Raw genomic sequence first — 22,961 nt, 5'->3', positions numbered from 1 at the left:
GTCCACCTGGTTAGCTCACCCTTGGGAGGTTTGTTGTCACGGTACTGTGGGTTCACTCTAGGAGTTCCTGAAGATCTGTCAGTACAATTAGGCCATGGACCCCGCTGGAACTACATCTCCCACCCAAAAAGAATTACTATTTTTACAGGAGAATCAGTCAAGGATAATGTCCTTTCTAAAGTCCCTGGAGTCCTGTTTGTCGGCTCTTCAGACCTCTGACCCTGGGAGCGCTACTCAGCTGGCTAGTCTCCAACAGGAGCTTGCTCAGCAACGTGATACCCAGGCCCATATTTTGAATTTTATGGCCTCTGTGGATGACCGTCTGCTTGCCCTTCAGACTGCCGCCTCTGTCTCGCCCCAGGCTACTACTCCTCATCCTTTGCCCCGTTTGGCGAAACCGCCACGGTACAGCAGAGATCCCAAGTTATGTAGAGGGTTTCTTAATCAGTGCCAATTGCATTTTGAGTTACTGCCTCAGCAGTATCCTACTGACCGAGCAAAGGTGGCCTTTGTTGTGTCTCATTTAGAGGGGGAGGCTTTAGCCTGGGTGAACCCTCTTTGGGAGGGTGATGACCCTCTAGTCTCTCAACTTTCCACCTTTCTTGATACATTCTGCAAGGTGTTCGACGAGCCTGGTCACCTGGCTTCTGCTACAGAGTCACTCTTTAATCTCCACCAGGGTGCGCTCTCTGTAGGTCAATACGCCATTCAGTTCCGCACCTTGTCATCTGAGTTAAGTTGGAACAATGAGGCTTTGGTGGGAGCTTTTTGGCATGGTCTCTCAGATCGGATCAAGAACGAGTTGGCCGGTCGGGACACTCTGACTTCTTTAAAGGATCTGATCTCCCTAGCAATCCTTATTGACTTACGCTTTCAGGAGAGTTCCCGTGAGTCCGCTACGGAGAGAAGATTTCCTCATGTTTCTCCGGCTATCTGTAGTCCTTCTCATTCCTACCCTGTGTCTTCTCTGGCTGTGCCTGTTTCGGAACCTATGCAGGTGGACCGTCTCAAGCCTGTAGAGCAGCATCGTAAGGAGAGACTCACTCAAAGGCTCTGTTTCTACTGCTGCAGTGCCTCTCATTTCCTGCGTTCCCGTCCCCTGAGGCCGGGAAACGCCTCCACCTAGGACAGGTAAGAGAGGACTTCCTAGGTGTTTCCAATTCCTCTCCACCCTTGACTCTATCTGTTCTTTTGCATTTAGGTTCTAAGCGTTTTTCTGAATTAGCTTATATTGATTCAGGGGCGGCCGGAAATTTTATCCAGCTCGAGGCGGTTAGAAGACTTCGGATTCCTGTCAGGTCCCTGGAGACTCCTCGGCAGATAGCTTTGGTCGATGGCCAACCCCTGCAGGAGTCTGTTACTCAGATCACCGAAGAACTGGAGTTGCAGGTCGGAGTCCGGCATCGAGAGAAAATTGTCTTTTACGTCCTACCCTCCTTGTCTCATGCTATTCTTCTCTATTTTTTCGACTAACCTTGGCATTAATCCGTACATCCCACTCCCGACTCCAAGACTTCTCCCGTGCTGCGCCAATCCTCTGGAATGCTCTACCACAAAATATTAGGACCATCCACAACTTGCATAGTTTTAGGCGCTCCCTCAAAACACATTTGTTCAGATCTGCCTACCACATTAACTAATAAAGGTCATTTTATGTTTGTGTGTGTGTGTGTGTGTGTGTGTGTGTGTGTGTGTGTGTGTGTGTGTGTGTGTGTAGCCCTTTCACTATCTCCATCTATCCCCCACCCCCTGAAGATGGCTGGACCATCATTGTAAATACATCATTGTAAATACACACCTGTACTTTGTATCTCCCCCACCTCATTGTAGATTGTAAGCTCTCACGAGCAGGGTCGTCTTATTTTGCTTTATTATTGTATTGCTAACATTGTTACCTATGATTGTTGTTTGAAACTGTTAAACTGTAAAGCGCTGCGGAATATGTTGGCGCTATATAAATAAAGATTATTATTATTATTATTATTCTCGGTCTCCCTTGGTTGAGAAAGCACGAGCCCACTCTCGACTGGCGTTCTGGAGACATTCTGTGTTCGGGACACCTCTGCCAAGATCAGTGCTTGCTTCCCGTCCAGTTTATAATCTCTTCGCAATCAACTTGGGTAAAATCCTGGAGGGCATTCTAAGGGATGCTATACTGGAGTATCTGAAGAGGAATAACCTTATGACCCAGTATCAGCACGGGTTTACTGGGGACCGTTCATGTCAGACTAATTTGATCAGCTTCTATGAAGAGGTAAGTTCCGGACTGGACCAAGGGAACCCAGTGGACGTAGTGTATATGGACTTTTCCAAAGCTTTTGATACGGTGCCACACAAAAGGTTGTTACATAAAATGAGAGTAATGGGGATAGGGGAAAATATGTGTAAGTGGGTTAAGAGCTGGCTCAGGGATAGGAAACAAAGGGTGGTTATTAATGGAGCACACTCGGACTGGGTTGCGGTTAGCAGTGGGGTACCACAGGGGTCAGTATTGGGCCCTCTTCTTTTTAACATATTTATTAATGACCTTGTAGGGGGCATTCAGAGTAGAATTTCAATATTTGCAGATGACACTAAACTCTGCAGGGTAATCAATACAGGGGAGGACAATTTTATATTACAGGATGATTTATGTAAACTAGAAGCTTGGGCTGATAAATGGCAAATGAGCTTTAATGGGGATAAATGTAAGGTCATGCACTTGGGTAGAAGTAATAAGATGTATAACTATGTGCTTAATTCTAAAACTCTGGGCAAAACCGTCAATGAAAAAGACCTGGGTATATGGGTGGATGACAAACTCATATTCAGTGGCCAGTGTCAGGCAGCTGCTGCAAAGGCAAATAAAATAATGGGATGTATTAAAAGAGGCATAGATGCTCATGAGGAGAACATAATTTTACCTCTATACAAGTCACTAGTTCGACTACACTTAGAATACTGTGCACAGTTCTGGTCTCCGGTGTATAAGAAAGACATAGCTGAACTAGAGCGGGTGCAGAGAAGAGCGACCAAGGTTATTAGAGGACTGGGGGGTCTGCAATACCAAGATAGGTTATTACACTTGGGGCTATTTAGTTTGGAAAAACGAAGACTAAGGGGTGATCTTATGTTAATGTATAAATATATGAGGGGACAGTACAAAGACCTTTCTGATGATCTTTTTAATCATAGACCTGAGACAGGGACAAGGGGGCATCCTCTACGTCTGGAGGAAAGAAGGTTTAAGCATAATAACAGACGCGGATTCTTTACTGTAAGAGCAGTGAGACTATGGAACTCTCTGCCGTATGATGTTGTAATGAGTGATTCATTAATTAAATTTAAGAGGGGACTGGATACCTTTCTGGAAAAGTATAATGTTACAGGGTATATACACTAGATTCCTTGATAAGGCGTTGATCCAGGGAACTAGTCTGATTGCCGTATGTGGAGTCGGGAAGGAATTTTTTTCCCCATGGTGGAGTTACTCTTTGCCACATGGGTTTTTTTTGCCTTCCTCTGGATCAACATGTTAGGGCATGTTAGGTTAGGCTATGGGTTGAACTAGATGGACTTACAGTCTTCCTTCAACCTTAATAACTATGTAACTATGTAACTTCAGTGTCTCCGGATTTACCATCTGCCTATGTAGCCTTTGCTGACGTCTTCAATTAGAGGGAGGCAAAGATCCTGCCTCTGCATCGCCCATATGACTGCCCGATCGATCTTCTTCCTGGTTCCACTCCACCTAGGGGCCGGATCTACCCTCTGTCCACTGCTGAAACCCAAGCTATGGCCGAATATGTCCAAGAACATTTAGCCAGGGGCTTTATTTGAAAGTCTTCTTCTCCCACTGGTGCAGGGTTCTTTTTTGTCAAGAAGGAGGATTGTACTCTTCGTCCCAGCATCGACTACCGAGGTCTCAACAATATCACAATTAAGAACAAGTACCCACTTCCTCTCATTCCGGAACTGTTTGACTGTCTCCGAGGAGCGCATATCTTCACTAAACTGGATCTCCATGGGGCCTACAATCTCATCCGTATCCGTCCAGGAGATGAGTGGAAGACCACATTTAACACCCGAGATGGTCATTACGAATATTTAGTTATGCCTTTTGGATTGTGCAGTGCTCCCGCTGTGTTCCAGGAATTTGTGAACGATGTGTTCCGGGATCTACTTTAGTCTTGTGTCGTGGTGTACTTGGATGATATTCTTATATTTTCTCCAGATCTTTCTACCCACCGAAGACACGTTTGTCAAGTCCTCCTAAGTCTTAGAGCGAATCGTCTGTACGCCAAGCTAGAAAAGTGCGCCTTTGAACAGTCGTCCCTACCGTTCTTAGGGTATATCATATCTGACTCTGGTCTTCATATGGATCCAGGAAAGGTGTCTGCTGTGCTGAACTGGCCGCGTCCTTTGGGTGTTAAGTCTATCCAACGGTTCCTAGGCTTCGCTAATTACTACCGGCAGTTCATTCCACATTTTTCTACTCTCTCCGACTCCATCTCCGCCTTGATCCACAAGGGAGCTGATCTTACTCCTGTCCCCCGGAGGCCGAGAACGCCTTCCAGTCCATGAAACAAGCCTTTGCTTCAGCTCACGTTCTCCATCGTCCAGAGATCGGCAAGCCCTTCATTCTGGAGGTGGATGCTTCTGCCATCGGAGCCGCTGTGGTTCTTTCCCAGAGGTCTTCCTCCGGTCGGCTTGTCACCTGCAGCTTCTTTTCTATGACCTTCTTCGCAGCTGAGAGGAACTATACCATTGGTGACAAAGAATTGCTGGCTATCAAATTGGCATTGGAGGAGTGGCGGTATTTGTTGGAAGGAGCTGTTCATCATTTTAAAATCTACACTGACCACAAGAATCTGGCATACATCTGCTCTGCTCAGAGACTTAATCCTCGACAAGCTAGATGGTCGCTGTTTTTTGATTTGATTTTGAGCTTCATTTCCGTCTGGGCAATAAGAACTTCATAGCTGACGCTTTATCTAGATCTTTTCTAACAACCGATGTTGAGGAGAAGCCCTCTCACATATCATGGATCCAAGCAAAGTCATCTCGGTTGCTCCCGTTACCTAGACTTCATTACCTCCTGGTAAGACTTTTGTTCAAGAGCGCAACAGAAAACAAGTCCTACGTTGGGGTCCTGCTTCCAAGCTGGCAGGTCATGTCGGTTTCAAAGAAGACCCTTTCTCTGGGGTCATGGTACTATTGGTGGCCTTCCCTTCCTCAAGACACTCAAAGTTTTGTCGCTTCCTATCCGGCCTGTGCAATAAATAAAGCTCCTAGGTCTTTTGCATCAACTTCCACTCCCCTCGGCTCCTTGGTGACACCTTGCAATGGACTTTATCACTGATCTACCTCATTCTTCTGGTCATACAGTTATTTTTGTAATCGTGGATCGATTTTCCAAGATGGCTCATTTTGTACCTCTTCCTGGATTGCCTTCTGCTCCCGAATTGGCAAGAATTTTCATCACTCATATTTTTCGGATTCACGGCTTTCCTCAACATACAGTTTCGGACAGAGGAGTTCAATTCACCTCTTGCTTCTGGCATGCATTATGCAAACTAATGGATGTGACTTTAGATTTCTCCTCTGCCTACCATCCGCAAACTATTGGTCAAGCAGAGTGCACAAATCAAATCCTGGTCACCTATCTGCGTCTTTTCTCTAATGTTCATCAAAACGACTGGTCCAGTCTACTTCCTTGGGCCGAGTTTTCATACAAGAACCACCCTGGTGAATCTTCTTCCAAGTCGCCTTTCTTTGTCGTCTATGGGCAACATCCTGGTGTTCCTCTGCCAGTACCCCCTGCCTTGGGTGTGCCGGCGGCTGATCTTCTATCTGAGGAGTTCTCCAGGGTCTGGCAGGAGACCAAAACCGCACTTGAACAAGCTAGAGACCGAACTAAAAGACATGCCGACAAGAGGCGCCTGGATTCTCCGTCTTTCCAGCCGGGTGATAAAGTATGGTTATCTTCCAAGTTCATCCATCTGAAGATTCCTTCCTATAAATTAGGTCCATGGTATATTGGTCCATTTGAGGTCTTAGCTCGTATTGATGATGTTGCCTACAAGTTAAGGTTACCCGCCTCACTTCGCATTCCAAACTCGTTCCACGTTTCTCTGCTTAAACCAGTCATACTCAACCATTTTCACCCCACCACTGACCAGTCGCCTTTACCCGTTTCCGCTCAGGATGTCTTTGAAGTTAGGGCCATTCTAGCTATGAAGAAGTCTCGAGGGAGGACCCTCTTTTTAATTGATTGGAAAGGCTTTGGTCCTGAGGAGAGATCCTGGGAGCCTCGTGAAAACATCCAGTCTCCTTGAATTTCAGCTAGCTTTCTTTCTAATCTTAGGAGGAGGGGGGTAAGGAGGGGGTACGCCTCCCGCACCTGGTCTTTTACATACTCACCTGTCCCGACACGCTGCTGCTGCCGCTTCTCCTGGGTCTTCTTCTGGCTTCCGGCATGTGTGTGCGGCTCTGCGCGTCCCCGGAGTATCCGCGCGCCGCCCACTCTCCTCATGCTTCCTCGCTGGATTCCGGTTCCCGGCGGCTGCACGTGCGCACTTCTTCTCCCTGCTCTGACCACGCATGCGCACTCCCACTGGCTGGTCGTCATTCGTGATCCTGGAGGTTACCTGACCCCTTTGCCATTCGCCCTATATCAGGTAGCCTCTCCCTCTGCTCCATGCCTGATTGTCATTTGCCTTCATTTGTCCCAGGTCTCCTCTTTGCTCTGCATCTTCACCTTAGTTAGTCTGCCTTGTGTCTCTGCCATAGTTAGTCTGCCTTGTGTCTCCGCCATAGTTAGTCTGCCCTGTGTCTCTGCCATAGTTAGTCTGCCTGTGTCTTCACCATAGCCTCTCAGCCCTGTGTCTCTGCCACAACTAGACTACCCTGTGCCTACGCCTTAGTCTGCCAGTCCTATATTCCCGCCATACCCAGAATGCTCTTTGTCCTCTCTTTACCCTGCTTATCCAGCCTCTTTCCTGCTCCTACTTTCAGTCCCCAAGTATCAGCTTCCACAGCAATAGTCTCCCTCGGGTCTGCCCCTAACGCTCCCTGTAATGGGGGTGGTCCACCTGGTTAGATCACCCTTTGGAGGTTCATTGTTGCAGTACTGTGGGTTCACTCTAGGAGTTCCTGAAGATCTGTCATTGGCAAGGAACCAGGATGCATATATATGAGGGGCAGGATACATATATGGAGGGCCAGGATGGATATATGTGGGTACCAGGATGGATATATATGAGGGGACCCGGATGAATATATGGGGAGCCAGCATGCATGTATATGGTAGAGCCAGGATGGATTTATGGGGTGCAGGACAAAGGACCAGGATGCATATATATGGGGGGCCAGGATTGATATATGGGGGGCCAGGCTGGAGACACAGGTGGATGCCAGGCTAGAGACACATGGGGAGCCAGGATGGAACCACATGGGGGGCCAAGATGGAGACACATATGAGGGACAGGAAGGAGACACAAGGGGGACCAACATGCATACATATGGGGCCATGGTGGTTATATGGGGGTCAGGACAAGGGTCCAGGATTGATATATGGGGCCAAGATGGATGTATGGGCGTCCAGGATGCAGATAAATGATAGAGCCAGGAATCATATATATATGGGGGGCCAGGATAGATATATGGGGGGTGGGGCAGGACAAGGCACCAGGATGCATATATATGAGGGGCAGGATGCATATATGGGGGGGCCAGGATGGATATATGGGGAGCCAGGGTGGATATATGTGGGTGCCAGGATGGATATATATATGGAGGGCCCGGGATGGGTATATATGAGGGGGCAAGGAAGGATATATGGGGGCCAAGCTGGATATATTGGGAGCCAGGATGCATGTATATGGTAGAGCCAGGATGGATTTATGGGGTGCAGGACAAAGGACCAGGATGCATATATATGGGGGGCCAGGATGGATATATGGTGGGCCAGGCTGGAGACACAGGGGGGTGCCAGGCTAGAGACACATGGGGAGACAGGATGGAACCACATGGTGGGCCAAGATGGAGACACATATGAGGGACAGGAAGGAGACACAAGGGGGACCAACATGCATACATATGGGGCCATGGTGGTTATATGGGGGTCAGGACAAGGGTCCAGGATTGATATATGGGGCCAAGATGGATATATATGGTAGAGCCAGGATGGATTTATGGGGGGGCAGGACAAAGGACCAGGATGCATACATATGGGGGCCCACGAAGCATATCTATTGCGGGCCAGGATGCATATATGGGGGATCCAGGTTGCAGATATGAGGGGGCAGGATGGATATATATGGGGAGGGGCCAAAATGGATATATATTGGGAGGGGCCAGGATGGATATATATGGGGAGGGGCCAGGTTGCATGCATGGGGGCGCAGGATGGATACAAGGGGGAGCCAGGACAAGGGACCAAGAAGGATATATGGGGTCCTGGAAAGATATATGGGGACAGGATAAGGGACATATGAGGGCTAGTATGTATAGCTGGGGGGCAGGATGGATATCTGGTGGCCCGGCAGGACAAGGGACATAGGAGAATAGGCTGCGGCATATTATAAAATAAAGAGTGCCAGGCTGGGCAAGATTATTAAATAAAGGGGGGGATGTTTGAGGGCCAGAATGAGCAACATGCTATATTAGTGACAAGCGGGAAACATAATTTTTTTAGGGTTCAATTAGGGACATTATTACTACTGTAATATAATTTAACTTTTTAGGAAACCGTTTTCCATGGAGGGAGCAAAATGGGGGTCCTGTTACTGTACAGGGCGGCACTACGTCGCTTTTTTCTTCAAATGATGTAGTGTAGAAGTCAGGGAAAAAGTGGGGAAAGTGCTCTGGAAGCGATCAGCTATTGATGACTGTGTTATTTTTTTGCAGAGACGTGTCCTGGCTGGAAGAAGTGATGGCGGTCTCTGCTGGTTGAAGAAGAAAAGTGAAGATGAAGGACTTCAACTACAGACATCACTGGTGAGTCAGTGTATTACATGTACACACACACACTATACACTATATACTGTGTACAGAGTTCCTGTGTATAATGTCACCGATGATCACTCCATTACCTGTACACTATGCACTATATACAAAGCTCCTGTGTATAATATCACTAGTGATCCCTGTATTACCTGTACACTGACACTATATACATAGGTCCTGTGTATAATGTTGCCGGTGATCACTGTTTAACCATGCCCTTTGGAAGAAGCAACTGCGAAACGGCGCTCGTCGGGCGGGTGGGGGGAGCTTCACCAGCTATTCACTTTTTGTGCACAGATCCTCTGCGCTTTCATTCATTCCAGCTTCAAAGCAGGTAACATACCATATGAATCATACTTACTTTTCTTGGACTGTGTCTTTTCCACTCCCCTCCTTGTTGAAGGCAGTATTGTTTAGTGTTGTAATCACTTCCCAGCATTAAATAGCAAGGTAATTGCATTGCTGGATACATACCTACTGGCCTTTCTCCTAAGGGAGTTCAGAAATTCGTGACACTTTGATCCAAATTTCCTTTTTCCCTTTTTGAAGCGTTCTTTACTGTGCACTGTATATATTTGTATATTTATTTATGACTATATTACAGTCAAAACTATCCATGTGTACTTATTAAAACTGGTTAACCTCCCCCTATAATTGGAGGTCCCCCTTTACGTCTATTTTTTTATTATTACCCCACTTTTAATTATTTATCAATAAAAATGTACTATTTTAATTGTACCCTTTTTCACTTTTTTTCTTTTATGGCACCATACCATAATTGATTATGTTGTCAAATATAGAGGTACTGTGTATAATGTCACTGGTGGTAATAACAGTGTTTTTAGTATTGTGGTTTGTATTCATGATCAGTATTGTAGTATTCGATCACTATGTGGTGGTAATTTGTGGTCTGGTCACGGTGTGGCAGTATTTCTCCTTGTATGTGGTATTATTTGGTCCCTATATGCTGGTAATATGTCATATTTTTTGGTCACTATGCGGTGGCAATATGTGGTCTGGTCATGGTTTGGTGGTATTTTTTCCCTGTATGTGGTAGTACTGGTCTTGGTATAGGGGATTGTGCTGTGTATGGTGGTCGTTTGTTCTCTCTGATATTAATTAGGAGAAGATTCTTTATTTCCATTAGAGATTAAATACTTGGAACACAGTGGCAGAGATGCACTTACAGAATGAGGATAGGTGATTACTTTTTTTCACAGGAAAACCCCTGTAATACCACATACAAGGAGAAATACTGCCACACCGTGACCAGACCACAAATTACTTTTAATTATTTATCAATAAAAATGAACTATTTTAATTGTACCCTTTTTTGCTTCTTTTCTTTTATGGCACCATACCATAATTGATTATGTTGTCAAATATAGAGGTACTGTGTATAATGTCACTTATCCTATAAGTAATAACGTATTGATTGGTGGGGGTCTGACTACTTGGACCCATTCAGCAAAATGTGGAACTTTTTATCTCCATTAGACTGGAGTAGCATGTCCGACTTGACCACTGATCCATTCATTCCCTCAGTGGCTGCACTTGTTTTTTCTAGAAGCCCCAAAGAGAATTAATGGAGCTGCGGTCAGATATCCCACCTGCCACTCCATGTTAAAATGGGGATAAGTGTCTTATCAACGATAAAACTTCCTCATTCTTCCCATCAGTGTAGCTTCTAATGGTTGGACCTAAGCAATCACATATCCTGTGGAGCCCATGAATCAGTGATAACTTGTTTTAACCAAAGAACCCCATTAATGTAAACTATCGTAATTATACATTCCAGTTGTGGGGGTGCAGAGTACATGTACAGGAGCCGCCTGTGTTTTACAGTCGATGCTCCACTATAATGGGGATAACAACTGACAGATATTTGCATATAGCTGTAGGGTGGGCCCTTGGAGTCCATTCCCCTGGTGTGCCTCAGACACCACAGTTCGACCCTGGAGACCAGTGCCACCCCCCAAATGACATTACTGTTGTCTGCCTTTTTTTTTTTAAAAAAAATTCCATACTTATGGCAAGTGACAGGTACTCTGTAATGGCAGTAAAATATTGTCTCGCCTTCGGCTCCAAACTTTTACTTTCCTTTATGCACCTACTTTAGTATCATAGGGAATTCCTTGCAATAAGTTCAATGAAAAGAGCAAGAAGGACCTGGACTATACGGCATTTTTATCACTTGATATCAACAAGAATCTAAAAGAAGTAACGGACTAACTTTAAACTTATTTGTGCCACTGCCAATAACAAATCTCTACCATGGTTATAATAATTCATTTGTAAAATTGTTGGAGGAGATAATTAGGGACTGAGGGTTAGATGACTTTTAAAGAGTTAGAGGATTGAAGTAGAAATAAGATAAAATCAAAATAATATGCTTATGCTTGTAATAACATTCACTTTCACATATGCACAAAATGGATGCTTATCTATGGAAAGTTTCTGTTGAACTATTGTATAAAGAATTTCTCACGGTCATATTCAAGACAAAGTTTCATCACAAGATGTTAACGGATGTACTGGCCTTTTTATGAACTCACAAACTATTTACCCAAAATGACCGATTTCTTCAAATTCTTGCTGACTATGGTAAAATTTGTTATATGTATACATTTTTCTAACTTACCCCCTTAAGGAGCGAGCTGCTTTGTAGGTTAATGACTGAGCCTCTATTTTAAAATCTGACCAGTGTCACCAACGTCGGACTGGAGCACTTGGGGCCCACCAGAGAAAATCATTCTTAGGGCCCACTATGTAGCTGCACAGAAATAAATACAGGGCCACCGATTGTGCTTGTAAAACGCGCTAATATCAGGGTATAATATAAGGTAGTACACATCTTAATGATATTACAGGGGTTGGGGTAGCCCCCTCATAAAGTATAATGTAGCCCCCTCATAGAATATAATGCAGCCCTCATATAGTATAATTCAGCCCTCTCATAGAATATAATCTAGTCCCCTCATATATAATGTAGCCCCCTCATAGAATATAATGCAGCCTTCATATAGTATAATGCAGCCCCCTCATAGAATATAATGTATCCCCCTTCATAGAATATAATGCAGCCCCCTCATAGGGTATAATGCAGCCAGCCTCATATAGTATAATGCAGCCCCCCACAGAAAATAATGTAGCCTCCTCAGCGTATAATGCAAACCCCTCATAAGGTATTATGCAACCCCCATAGAATATAAAGTAGCCCCCTCATAGGGTATAATCCAGCCCCCTCATAGGGTATAATGCAGCCCCCCTCATAGGGTAACATGCTGCCCCCTCATAGGGTATAATGCAGCCCCCTTCATAGGGTAACATGCTGCCCCCTCATAGTATATCATGCTGCCCCCCTATAGGGTATAATGCAGCCCCCTCATAGGGTATAATGCAGCCCCCCTCATAGGGTAACATGCTGCCCCCTCATAGGGTATCATGCAGTCCCCATCATATGGTGTAATGCAGCCCCCTGAAAGGGTATAATGCAGCCCCCCTCATAGGGTATAATGCTGCCCCCCTCATAGGGTATAATACAGCCCCCTTATAGGGTATAATGCTACCGCCCTCATAAGGTATAATACTTCCCCCCTCATATAGTATAATGCAACCAGGACTCACTGATACACATATATATATATATATATATATATATATAGAGAGAGAGAGAGAGAGAGAGAGATATTTATAGTATATATATATAAAACAAACACAATACTCACCTCTCCTCCTCGTTCCCATGCTGATTCCGGCTCTGCTCTGATATCAGCAGCTGCACTCACTGCCGTCTGTCCGGCACACAGCGGGTACACAATGAAGTGACGTCATCACGCACCTGCTGTATCAGAGGCAGAGGGAAATGAAGGGAGAGAAAGAGTCATCTGACCCTCTCTCCTCCATTGTTGCTTTTAACTGTATCGGCATGTTTGATGGGGGAGTGGGGAAGAGTGAGTATTCATCTTTCTTTAGCAGCGGGGACAGGCTTTAGCCACAGCAGCCAGCTTCTGCCTCCTGTCACCCGCTGCTGCTCTGCTGTCACCGGGGGCTCACATAGCAGCTGCATGGTGTGTCGCTATTAGCGACACACCACTGGCCCCTGGAGCAGCGGGGCCCTAGATAGCTTCTGGCCCTGTATGCCAGCATGTGTCAGTGCTTGGGCCCACCGGAGAATACTCCGGTTCTCCAGTGGCCAGTCTGACCCTGAGTGTCACTGTATCTGGTAATAACTCTGGAACGCTTCAACGGATCCCGATGGTTTTGAGATTTTTTTTGTGACATATTTTACTTCATTATAAGGGTAAAATTTGTTCGATATGACTTGTGTTTATTTGTGAAAATATTGAAAATTTGGCCAAAATTTTGAAAATTATGTTTTTTAAATTCTTATGCCCTTAAGTCAGAGAGTTATGTCACACAAAATAATTAATAAATAACATTTACCACATGTCTGCTTCACATCAGCACAATTTTTGAAACATTTTTTCAGTAGGAGGTGGACACGGGCCTTTTACTAGACCCATATGTACCTCAGTGTTCGTTGTTTCTTTTCAGATGGATCTTCTACCCTTACCTCTGGAAGGATACAGTGTGAACGGTCACAACTGTACTCCCACGTAGAGACTATAAGTACAGTACAGCACGTACTGCCACCCCATATCCTCATATGTCTGACCGGCAGGACTCTAACCCCTAACACAGAAGAGTGTTTAGGTGATCCAAACATTGGGCCTGGCCCCTGTCTCTTACCCACTCGCCCATCAGAGCTTGTCGGTTTTCAGTAGCATGGATGTCCCACATTACCAAGAGACCCAGACGTCCGATGAAAGTCTGGATGGAGGGGTACATCTCCCTTTCTTCTCTCTCTGTCAGGAGCCCAGAGGTGTCAGGGGAGAAGATCTGTTGTGAATTCTATTTTTGGGCTCCCTCTAGTGGTCACAAGCGGTACTGTGTAGTGTTGTCTTTCTGCAGGTTGGCTGCATCAGCTGGTTCGTTATCCTTGGTTGGTTTCCTATTTAGCTCACCTGGAGACTCAGTTCCTTGCCTGCTATCAATGTATTCAGTGCTCTTCAGATTCCTTGTGTCTACCTTGCTCCCAGTCTCTCCAAGACAAGCTAAGTTTTTGTTTGATCATTTTTTGATTATCAGTGTTCATTATGTTTTTAGTCCAGCTCGCTAAAATGTGATTTCCTCGCTTGCTGGTTGCTCTAGGGGACTGAGTTTCTCCCCCCACACCGTTAGTTGGTGTGGGGGTTCTTGAAATCTCAGAGTGGATATTTTGTAAGGGTTTTTTACTGACCGCATAGATTCCCTTTTCTATTTTCTGCTATCTAGTATTAGTGGGCCTCATTTGCTGAATCTGCTTTCACCCCTGTGTATGTGCCTTCCTCTTACCTCACCGTTATTATCTGTTGGGGGCTTCTATATCTTTGGGGATTATTTCTCTGGAGGCAAGAGAGGTCTTTTCTTTCTCTCTAGGGGTAGTTAGTTCCTCAGGCTGGCTCGAGATGTCTAGGATTTTTAGGCACATTCACCGGCTACTTCTAGTGTGTTTGGATAGGTTCAGATTTGCGGTCAGTCCAGTTTGCCACCTCCCTAGAGCTTGTCCTATGTTTGTTACTTAGCCGGAGTAATTTGTGATCCTCAACCACTGAGGATCATAACAAAGATCCAAACAAGAAAGAATATAAAGAAGAAGAAAAGAACAGAAGGATGAAGATAATGATAAAGATTGAGGAAAATGACAGAAGAAGATGGATGAGTGTTACTACCCCCTATCCCCTTAGTCGTTTATTGTTAGAGGGGCCTTCTTTTATTCAGTCTCTCTATACCGGGGCCTTCTTTTTAGATATAGGCTGCTTTTCATCTATAGGGGGCCTGTTTCCCCCTGCATTCTGGGTTTCCCTTCATTCTAGATTACCTGACAGGCAGTCTGAGCCTCTGTGCTGCCCACCCCTGTCTCCGGGGACTCAGTTTTAAATTTAGTCCCCGGCTTCAGTGCGGCCTAACTTCAGCAGTTAGCTCCACCCCTTCTCAGACTTTTCGGGCTGGCTTTATTCCCACCTGTCGATAGCACACCCTCTCCAGCCTATTTCTGGCAGTTAGCTCCACCCCTTCACCTTGAACATGCAGGGTTCCCGAGCGTCGCTGTCACTCTCCCTCCTCTTGTTCTCGGCGGATAGCTCCGCCCACTTTCCAGTGGTAGCTCTGCCCACTTTCCGGCAGTAGCTCCACCCTTTTTTGGCCACGCTGAGCGGGCTTTTGAAGTAAAGCCCCGTCTTCTCTCCTTCTGCGCTCACTTTCTCTCTGTGGGTCCTCCTCTTCCTCCCTGCAGTTGCTATTTACCAACAACCTGTCCTGGAAGGTGGCATCTCTGCAGGGGACTCTCTGATCTCCTCCACAATTATCTGGCATTCCTGGTTGTCTCCTGGAGCCCCCTACAGTGCTGAAGGACCTGCATCTTCCTGTGAGTAGCTCTGATCTGCAGACTGACACTCTCCTTTGCAATCTCCTTTGTCTCCTAACCTTCTGTCACCTATTAGTGGGTCTGCTTCTCATCATGCCTAATCCTAAAGGAGAGCGCTCTAGCCTTATGCCTCTTCTTATTCATCCTCTTCTCTTGTCAGACACTTTGTTTGTACTTGCTGTAAATGTAATCTCCCTTCAGGCCAGTCCTCTCCTCTCTGTCAGGACTGCAGCAGCCCCCTGTGCCTGCTACCCAGGAGTCCCCTACTGCCCCAGGAGAGAGTGGTGCTCCCATACCAGTGTGGGCTACCTCTCTGTCGCAGTCAGTCATGAACCTCACCATGGTTTCGCAGTCCCTGGTGTCCGTCCTTGACAAATTTTCCCTTCCTACCTCCGCTGTTACTAACGGATCGCAGGAGTCTCCGGTGGTGCCTACCTTCAGGGGCCATAGTAGATCTAGGCAGGAGCATCATTCTAGTCCTTCCTCCTGCTCCCTCTCTGCCAATGTACATTTTTTTTGGTCCTCTTCAGTGGAGTCTGCCATGGCAGTTTCGGATGTACTGTCCGAAAATTACTCAGACCCTGACTCTCACCTGGCCTCTAATAGAAGAGACAAGGTCCAGAGCCTCATTGTGGCAGTCAACCAGACCTTTAATATTAAGGATACCGCTATGGAACCCGCAGAACAGGCGGTTTCTTTTAGACGGTTGAGACCAGCTCCTAAGGTCTTTGCCCCTCATAGAGAATTTGATGAGGTACTTTCCAGGGAATGGGAAAACTCGACCAGCCACTTTCACAGAGGGAAGTGCCTTGGCATCCTATATCCCTTCTCTCCTGAGCTCACTGCTAACTGGACCACTTCTCCGACTGTGGACCCTCCAGTTTCCAGACTATCCACCAATACAGTCCTCCCTCTTCTGGATGGAACATCTCTCAAGGACACCAATGACAGACTCATAGAGTCCTTTGCAAGGTCAGCTTTTGAAGCGGCTACCTATTCATTGTGCCTTGCCTTTGCCTCCACCTGGGTGGCAAAGTCCATAACAGTATGGGCTAATCAGCTCCATCAGGGCATTCTTTCTGGAGCCCGACTGGAGGAATTGGCTGACCTCACTGACCAAATTGCTCATGCAGGAAATACATGGTATCCTCCTCCCTGGACTCTGCTGCATGTGCGGCTTAGGCATCCAGCAATATAGTGGCCATCCGGAGGACCATTTGGCTTAAAGCATGGCAAGCAGACTTATCCTTTCAAAGAAGCCCCTTACCTTTGCAGGGTTCTCATCTGTTTGGCTCCAAGTTGGACCAAAATATTAAGGAGGCGACCGGAGGGACGAGTTCTCTATTTCCTCAGGCAAAGCTTTGCCGTTCTCCTTCATCAAGTAATTTTTGATACTTCCAATGTTTCCCTTCAATGGAGGAGTTGTCCCACCAAGAGAAGCCACGGACTCACCAGGATAGGAAAAAGGTTTCCTTTAAATCCTCCTACAGGCATTTCCATGACGCGAGGGGTAGATCCCCCAGAAACAGTCCTGGTAGATTTTCCTCCACGTGACTCATCATGGATCGAAGATTACTGAATGGAGGAGCCCGTCTTTGTCTTCTCAGGATAGAGTCTCTTTGTTCTGTAATTACTTCCTGGGAACCGCAGGTGTCTTTTTGGTTCTATTGAAGCCTTTATCCATGTCCTTATGTCTTCAGGGCATCAGAGTTTCATGCGTTTTGCGACAGGCAGGTCCTTTTTCAATTTGTCTCCTTCCCTTTCAGGCTCTCAACCACTCCCAGAGTCTTCGCTGAAGCTGTGACAGTAGTTTTTGTAAGTTCGGCGAATCACACATTGAGTACTCTTCCCGGGCCTCTTAAACATTCTCATCAGGCCTCTACCCGTCATTCTTGTTTTCCCTCCTTTTCGTTCAGCTCGGACTCATCCTTCATAGCATTCTCTCATCAGGTTACCGGGTCAGGGCGACGTGCGTCTATCCAGCTAAGGCCGCCACCCTGCCTTTTCGGAACACGGACTCGTGCGTATAGAGGTCCTCCAGCATCCAGGTAAACGATTGCTCACCTTACGGACAGCAATTGGAGGTTTACCAGGTCAGAGCAGAGCACCTTTTCCTGGGTTTAAGGCACACTCTACCAGGGCAGTGGTGCCTCCTGGCGGTACTCATAGGACCTCTGCCCTGCAGCTCTGCAGAGTGATAATAGGTCCTCCATCAACATGTTCGCACATTTTCAGGGTCCATGCCTTCACTTCGGCGAATGCCAGTTTAGGAAGAAAGACTTTGCAGGTGGCAGTGCTGAGTTCTATGACCTGAATGGAGTTTTTCTGCTGTTCCCCAACCTTAGGGACTGCTTTGGAATGTCCCATGGTTTCCTGTATCCCCCAATGAAGCGATAGAGAAAACAGGATTTTTTGGCTACTCACCATAAAATCAGTTTCTCGGAGCCTTCATTGGGGGACATAGCACCCTCCCAAGTTTAACAGCTCTGTTTACTGTATTATATTGTTACAGTTTGTGTTTGTTTTGTTTTTCTTTCTCTTTTATTTGTTGATTCTCCTACTGCTTTCTCAGTAACTGAATATCCTTGTGCCGGTCAGTGGGGTGTACACTGAAGAAAAGAAGCTAACTTTTTTTGTGCATAGTGTCAGCCTCCTAGTGGCAGCAGCATATATCCATGGTTTCCTGGGTCCCCCAATGAAGGCTCCGAGAAACAGATTTTACGGTGAGTAGCCAAAAAATCCTGTTTTTGCATCGTCATATTTTGAGAGCTATAATTTTTCCATATTTCGGCTAACAGAGTTATGTGAGGGCTTGTTTTTGAGTCAATGTTTTTATTGGTGCTATTTTCGGGCACATGACTTTTTTTTATCACTGTCTATTCTGATTTTTGTGAGGCAGAATGATCAATACCCAGCAATTTAGGATTTTTTTTTATGAGGGGGATTTATGCTTTTTTGCATGTGGTAAAAGTGATAAGGCAGCTTTATTCTTTGGGTAAGTACAATTACAGGGATACCACATTTATGTCTTTTTTATGTTTTTTTGATTTTACATAATAAAAACTTTTATAGAAAAAATTATTATTATTGCATCGCCGTATGCTGAGAGCTGTGAATTTTAAATTTTTCCACTGATGAAGCTGTGTGTTGGCTTGCTTTTTGCAGGACAAGATGATGTTTTCAGATACCATTTTTATTTACATTCATCTTTTTGATCGTGCTTTGTTCTACTTTTTTTCAGCGGTACGATGAAAAAGCGTAGTTTGCCCCTTTTTTTTTTACGGTGTTCACTAAAGTGGTTAACATAATAAAAGAGGGGGAGAAGCCAGCGCTGCTTATGGTCAGAACGCTAAATACATAAAGTACATATGCACATACTGATTTCTAACTGTATTTCAAAATGAAACATTTAGCAAACAATTGATCAATTCTTTGAGCAGCCACGTCACGGCATTCTCATAATGGGGCAGTCCTACTCTACGTTTTTTATATTCGCTGTGCCATTACGGTCTCCTAAATGTATTAAAAGCAAGACCACATTGAATGCAAACTGTACCTGAAGCTTTTCTGAATCACTCCCATGGCGCCAGAAAGGGCAAGCACAGATAAAGGTTGACCAGGTCTGGACATAGACATTTCAGATACAACATCCACACTGCCTAACCAGCACCACAGATGAAGGGTGAGACAGGCTTGGACATAGGTGCACAATCAAACAAAACCTAGGGCAGGGCAGGGCTGCTGTATGTGTGTACAGCAGCCTAGGTCAGTCACAAAAAAGACAGAAGGAATGGCGTTCATAACCCAGTGCGCACGGCAACAGTGGTGGTCAACCACAAACCAATATGAAAATAAAAGAGGGGGAGAAGCCAGCGCTGCTTATGGTCAGAACGCAATACATAAAGTGCATATGCTCATATTGATTTCTAACTGTATTTCAAAATGAGACATTTAGTAAACAATTGATCAATTCTTTGAGCCACCCCGCCACTTCACGGCATTCTCATAATGGGGCAGTCCTACTCTACGTTTTTTATATTTGCTGTGCCATTACGGCCTCCTAAATGTATTAAAAGCAAGACCACCAAGCTTCAGGTACAGTTTGCATTTAATGTGGTCTTGCTTTAAATCTGCTACCATGTAGTCATATAATATACACCAGACCACAAAAACACCTCAAATATAAGTTCAGGGGTGCCAAGATGTAAATCACCATTTCAGTGCACAAAAGATTGAGAAATCCTATAAAGAGAGAGGGCACCAAAAGAACCAAGTTTTATTTAAAAATATTTACTTTATTCAAACATAGTAGCAATACAAAGTATAAAAACATGCTGGAGATAACAGGGCAATGACAAAGATTCACCAAAAAAGGTGGCACGGCAGTACCCAACAGGCATTCAGCATCTAATATGAGAAGAATGTAAATCCGATAGTCAGCTCAGAAAGTGCCAGTGCATTGTGCAAAAATTCATAACAATATACAGTATAGTATACACTTATGGCACCACTCACTGCATGAGAAAGTTCTCACACAGCGGTGCCATAAGTGAGGTCAACGGATTTCAGCTATGACACTCCTGTCAGTGTATTGTGGCTGGCAGGGATAGTGGTTGCATCACTGATGTGACCACTATTCAAATCATCCTGATCGCCATGTGACAGCATGGATTATCTTCTCATCGGAAAGGTGAAAGATATGGTTGTTTATTATTTTTCTTTTTTTACAGGGGACTTGGGCATTGGTGGATTAGGCGTAAGGTGAGTATTTTTGTTATTATTTTCTGTTGTTTTATAGGGGATAAGGACTTCAATAGAATAGGCGTAAGGTGTGTATAATTTTGTTTTTATTTTTAAAAAAATGTGTAAAGCAGGGTGATGATTTTTATTTCAAATTAAGGATTTTATTCATGCGGTGCACTTATTTCCAAACTTCCTATGGGGTTAGTAATGGGGGCATCTTCTAGACGTCTCTCCATTACTATCATGTGGGTTTGATGTCACCTGACAATACAAAGGTGACATCAGCCAAACAAACATTATTCCACTTGCCACAGGACAAGTGGGCAGAGTGAGGCTAAGTGCCAGAATTAAACATCTAAAGATTTTTCAACAAATGGCTCTCTAGTTACAATACACTTTTAATTGAGCCTGAGACAATTATATGTTAGGCCTATTGTATGTAAGGTGCACAGGGCTGTAGTTATGGTTGAGGGGCTTTAGCTCTGCCTGAACTATCCCTTTTCCTCACTGGCATCCCTGCCTGGGATAATCTGTCCGGCTTCACCAGTCCAGTGCCGTTTACCTCATTTGTTTCCCCATCTGGCTTCCACTTGTTGGAAAAGAATAAGGCACCCTTCTCAGTGTCTAGTTCGGGCCATAGGTCCCAGCCATTACAGAAATGTCTGCTGAAGACAGTTGCTGATTTTCTTATACTGCCAAATAGTCTGTACTTCTAGTGCCCTCCAGCAAGCTGGCCTTGAATGCCTGCTAGCTCTTTATCTATCTTAAATCTAACCTCCAACTCTAGACTCACTGCACTAACCGGGAAGTGCTTCCTTTCTTAACTGACCTATTCCCCTTCCTTGGCTGGGCTGGTCCCAACAATTTAACTGTATATTAACTTGTAAACCCACTTCCTTTATCTAATGTACCCACAACTAAATCTTTCCTATTCCAAATCTAAACTATGAACCCTATCCTTTACCTGTTGCTCTAAATTGAATCCTGTACTTTCCCTATATACTATACATACATTGCATTATACATTACTGGCAATACATTACATTAACCACACACATTAGTGCCTATAAAATTCTACGCAGTTCCACATATTTATACATACACTAAAATACAATAAAATCACACACTTTGTACAAACACTGTTTTGAGAGAAAAGGAAATCTTACAGGTACCTCTCTAACATGAAGGAAAATAAATGCATCAGTCCGTAGAATGTTATCTATGTATTATTTCTAACTTACCACATAGACATTAAGATATCCTTGATAGAGATGAAGGTAGTTATTTTACACACCTCAATTCTGTACACTCTGTTCTTTAATATACTTGTGTTATATGCTGGTGAACCACTTCTGGAATCCAACGCCAAGACAAGCATGAGTGGGAAACATCAAGATTGTAATTAATGCCCTTTCGAGTAAGTTAAAATAATAGGCGTACTGAGTATGAATAGTCTGTGGAACATCGTTCACAGAAGCTGCAGAACGGAGCTTGTCAAGCAATGCTGAAAATTATATGTATTCTGGAATAGGACCAAGTCTTTGTTCTCATTTCTACAGCAGTGACATCATGATTAGCCATGAATGCTATAGTCCTGTAAAAAATACTGGGAGCAGTTGTGTTAAATCAGCACTGGAGCTGCACGGGATAAGTAAGGCTTATTTTGCACAGTGAAAGCCTTTAAACTACTAAATTATACTTCAAAAACCCCTGTAATATGGTTGGGATTTAAAATAGTTGAGAACACAATGCATAATATAGAATGGTAACAAATAATTTCAACACTGGCTCCCATAATTGGCCATTCTTTTATTTGTTTTTTTTTCTTATTTGTGAATAGGAATGGGTGAAGACAGCAGCCAGCGACCCTCATCAAGAAGTTGTAGATTGTGTCATGGATGAGCAGAACAATGAGCCAATATCAACATATCTAATGGAAAATAAGTTTGTCATACCAGTATATCAACCTGTTATCGAGGAACAAGAGGACAATGTTACACCTGTATCTCTACAGGAGGAAGCTTCGAATCTTTGCACAGCGAATATAAACTTTACATTGAATGAAAGCATGTATGTAATGCTATAGTAAACTGGTTATTTGGTTTAGATATATTACTTCATTTTGAGGAAATATTGAAACTGTTGCATGTTCCAGACAATGCATTATTATATACAGCATGCTATGAAACATGATGAGCTAAAAGGATGGACATGCCCTATGGATCTGGTGCGATTGACTCCGAAGGTCTTGAGATTATTTATTTATTACGATTATTACATTTATTCCAATGGATGCAATGTAATTCTTTGAAAATTAGTGTTTAGATGGACATCCAAGCAGAAGAATGTGAAATCAAACCAATAGTGAAACTCTACAATTTAATTCTGCAAATAAATATATATACAGTATAGCAAAATGTACATTAAAACCTGTTTTTCAACATCTCATAATGATCTGCTCCTCATCAAAGAGATTCAGGAACATTGTGCTACATTTAATAACTAGAATGTTCTGTTAACATGCAGTCACGAGAATGCTTCACATTATCTGACTAGATTGAATTTATTGCTGCCATATTTTCAATATATTTTTTAACATTTGCTATGTGTTTGCTTTGTGCTTATTAACAGAAACATTTGTTTTCAATAGATTACGAAATGCCATTTTTGTGATCAAATAAGAATAAGGCCATGTGCACACGTTCAGGATTTTTTGCGTTTTTTTCGCATTTTTTCGCTATAAAAACGTGATAAAAACGCG

At 44.3% G+C, this 22,961-nt stretch overlaps 1 protein-coding gene across 1 annotated transcript in view; it reads left to right on the top strand.

Annotated features, from left to right (window-relative positions):
* Nucleotides 1-22,720, top strand: part of LOC143818349 (cytokine receptor-like factor 2) — a 134,872-nt gene extending 112,152 nt beyond the window's left edge. The window contains exon 6 of the mRNA XM_077299691.1: nt 22,041-22,720. Within this exon, the coding sequence (XP_077155806.1) occupies nt 22,041-22,286 (246 nt within the window). The 3' untranslated portion in view covers nt 22,287-22,720. The remainder of the gene's footprint in view (nt 1-22,040) is intronic.
* The last annotated feature ends 241 nt before the right edge of the window (nt 22,721-22,961 follow it).

This window comes from Ranitomeya variabilis, chromosome 3 (genome assembly GCF_051348905.1).
Source record: "Ranitomeya variabilis isolate aRanVar5 chromosome 3, aRanVar5.hap1, whole genome shotgun sequence".
In the NCBI taxonomy this organism is placed as follows: Eukaryota; Metazoa; Chordata; class Amphibia; order Anura; family Dendrobatidae; genus Ranitomeya; species Ranitomeya variabilis.
The sequence above is the reverse complement of the archived record's forward strand: the minus strand, read 5'-3'. Positions and strand labels throughout refer to the sequence as shown.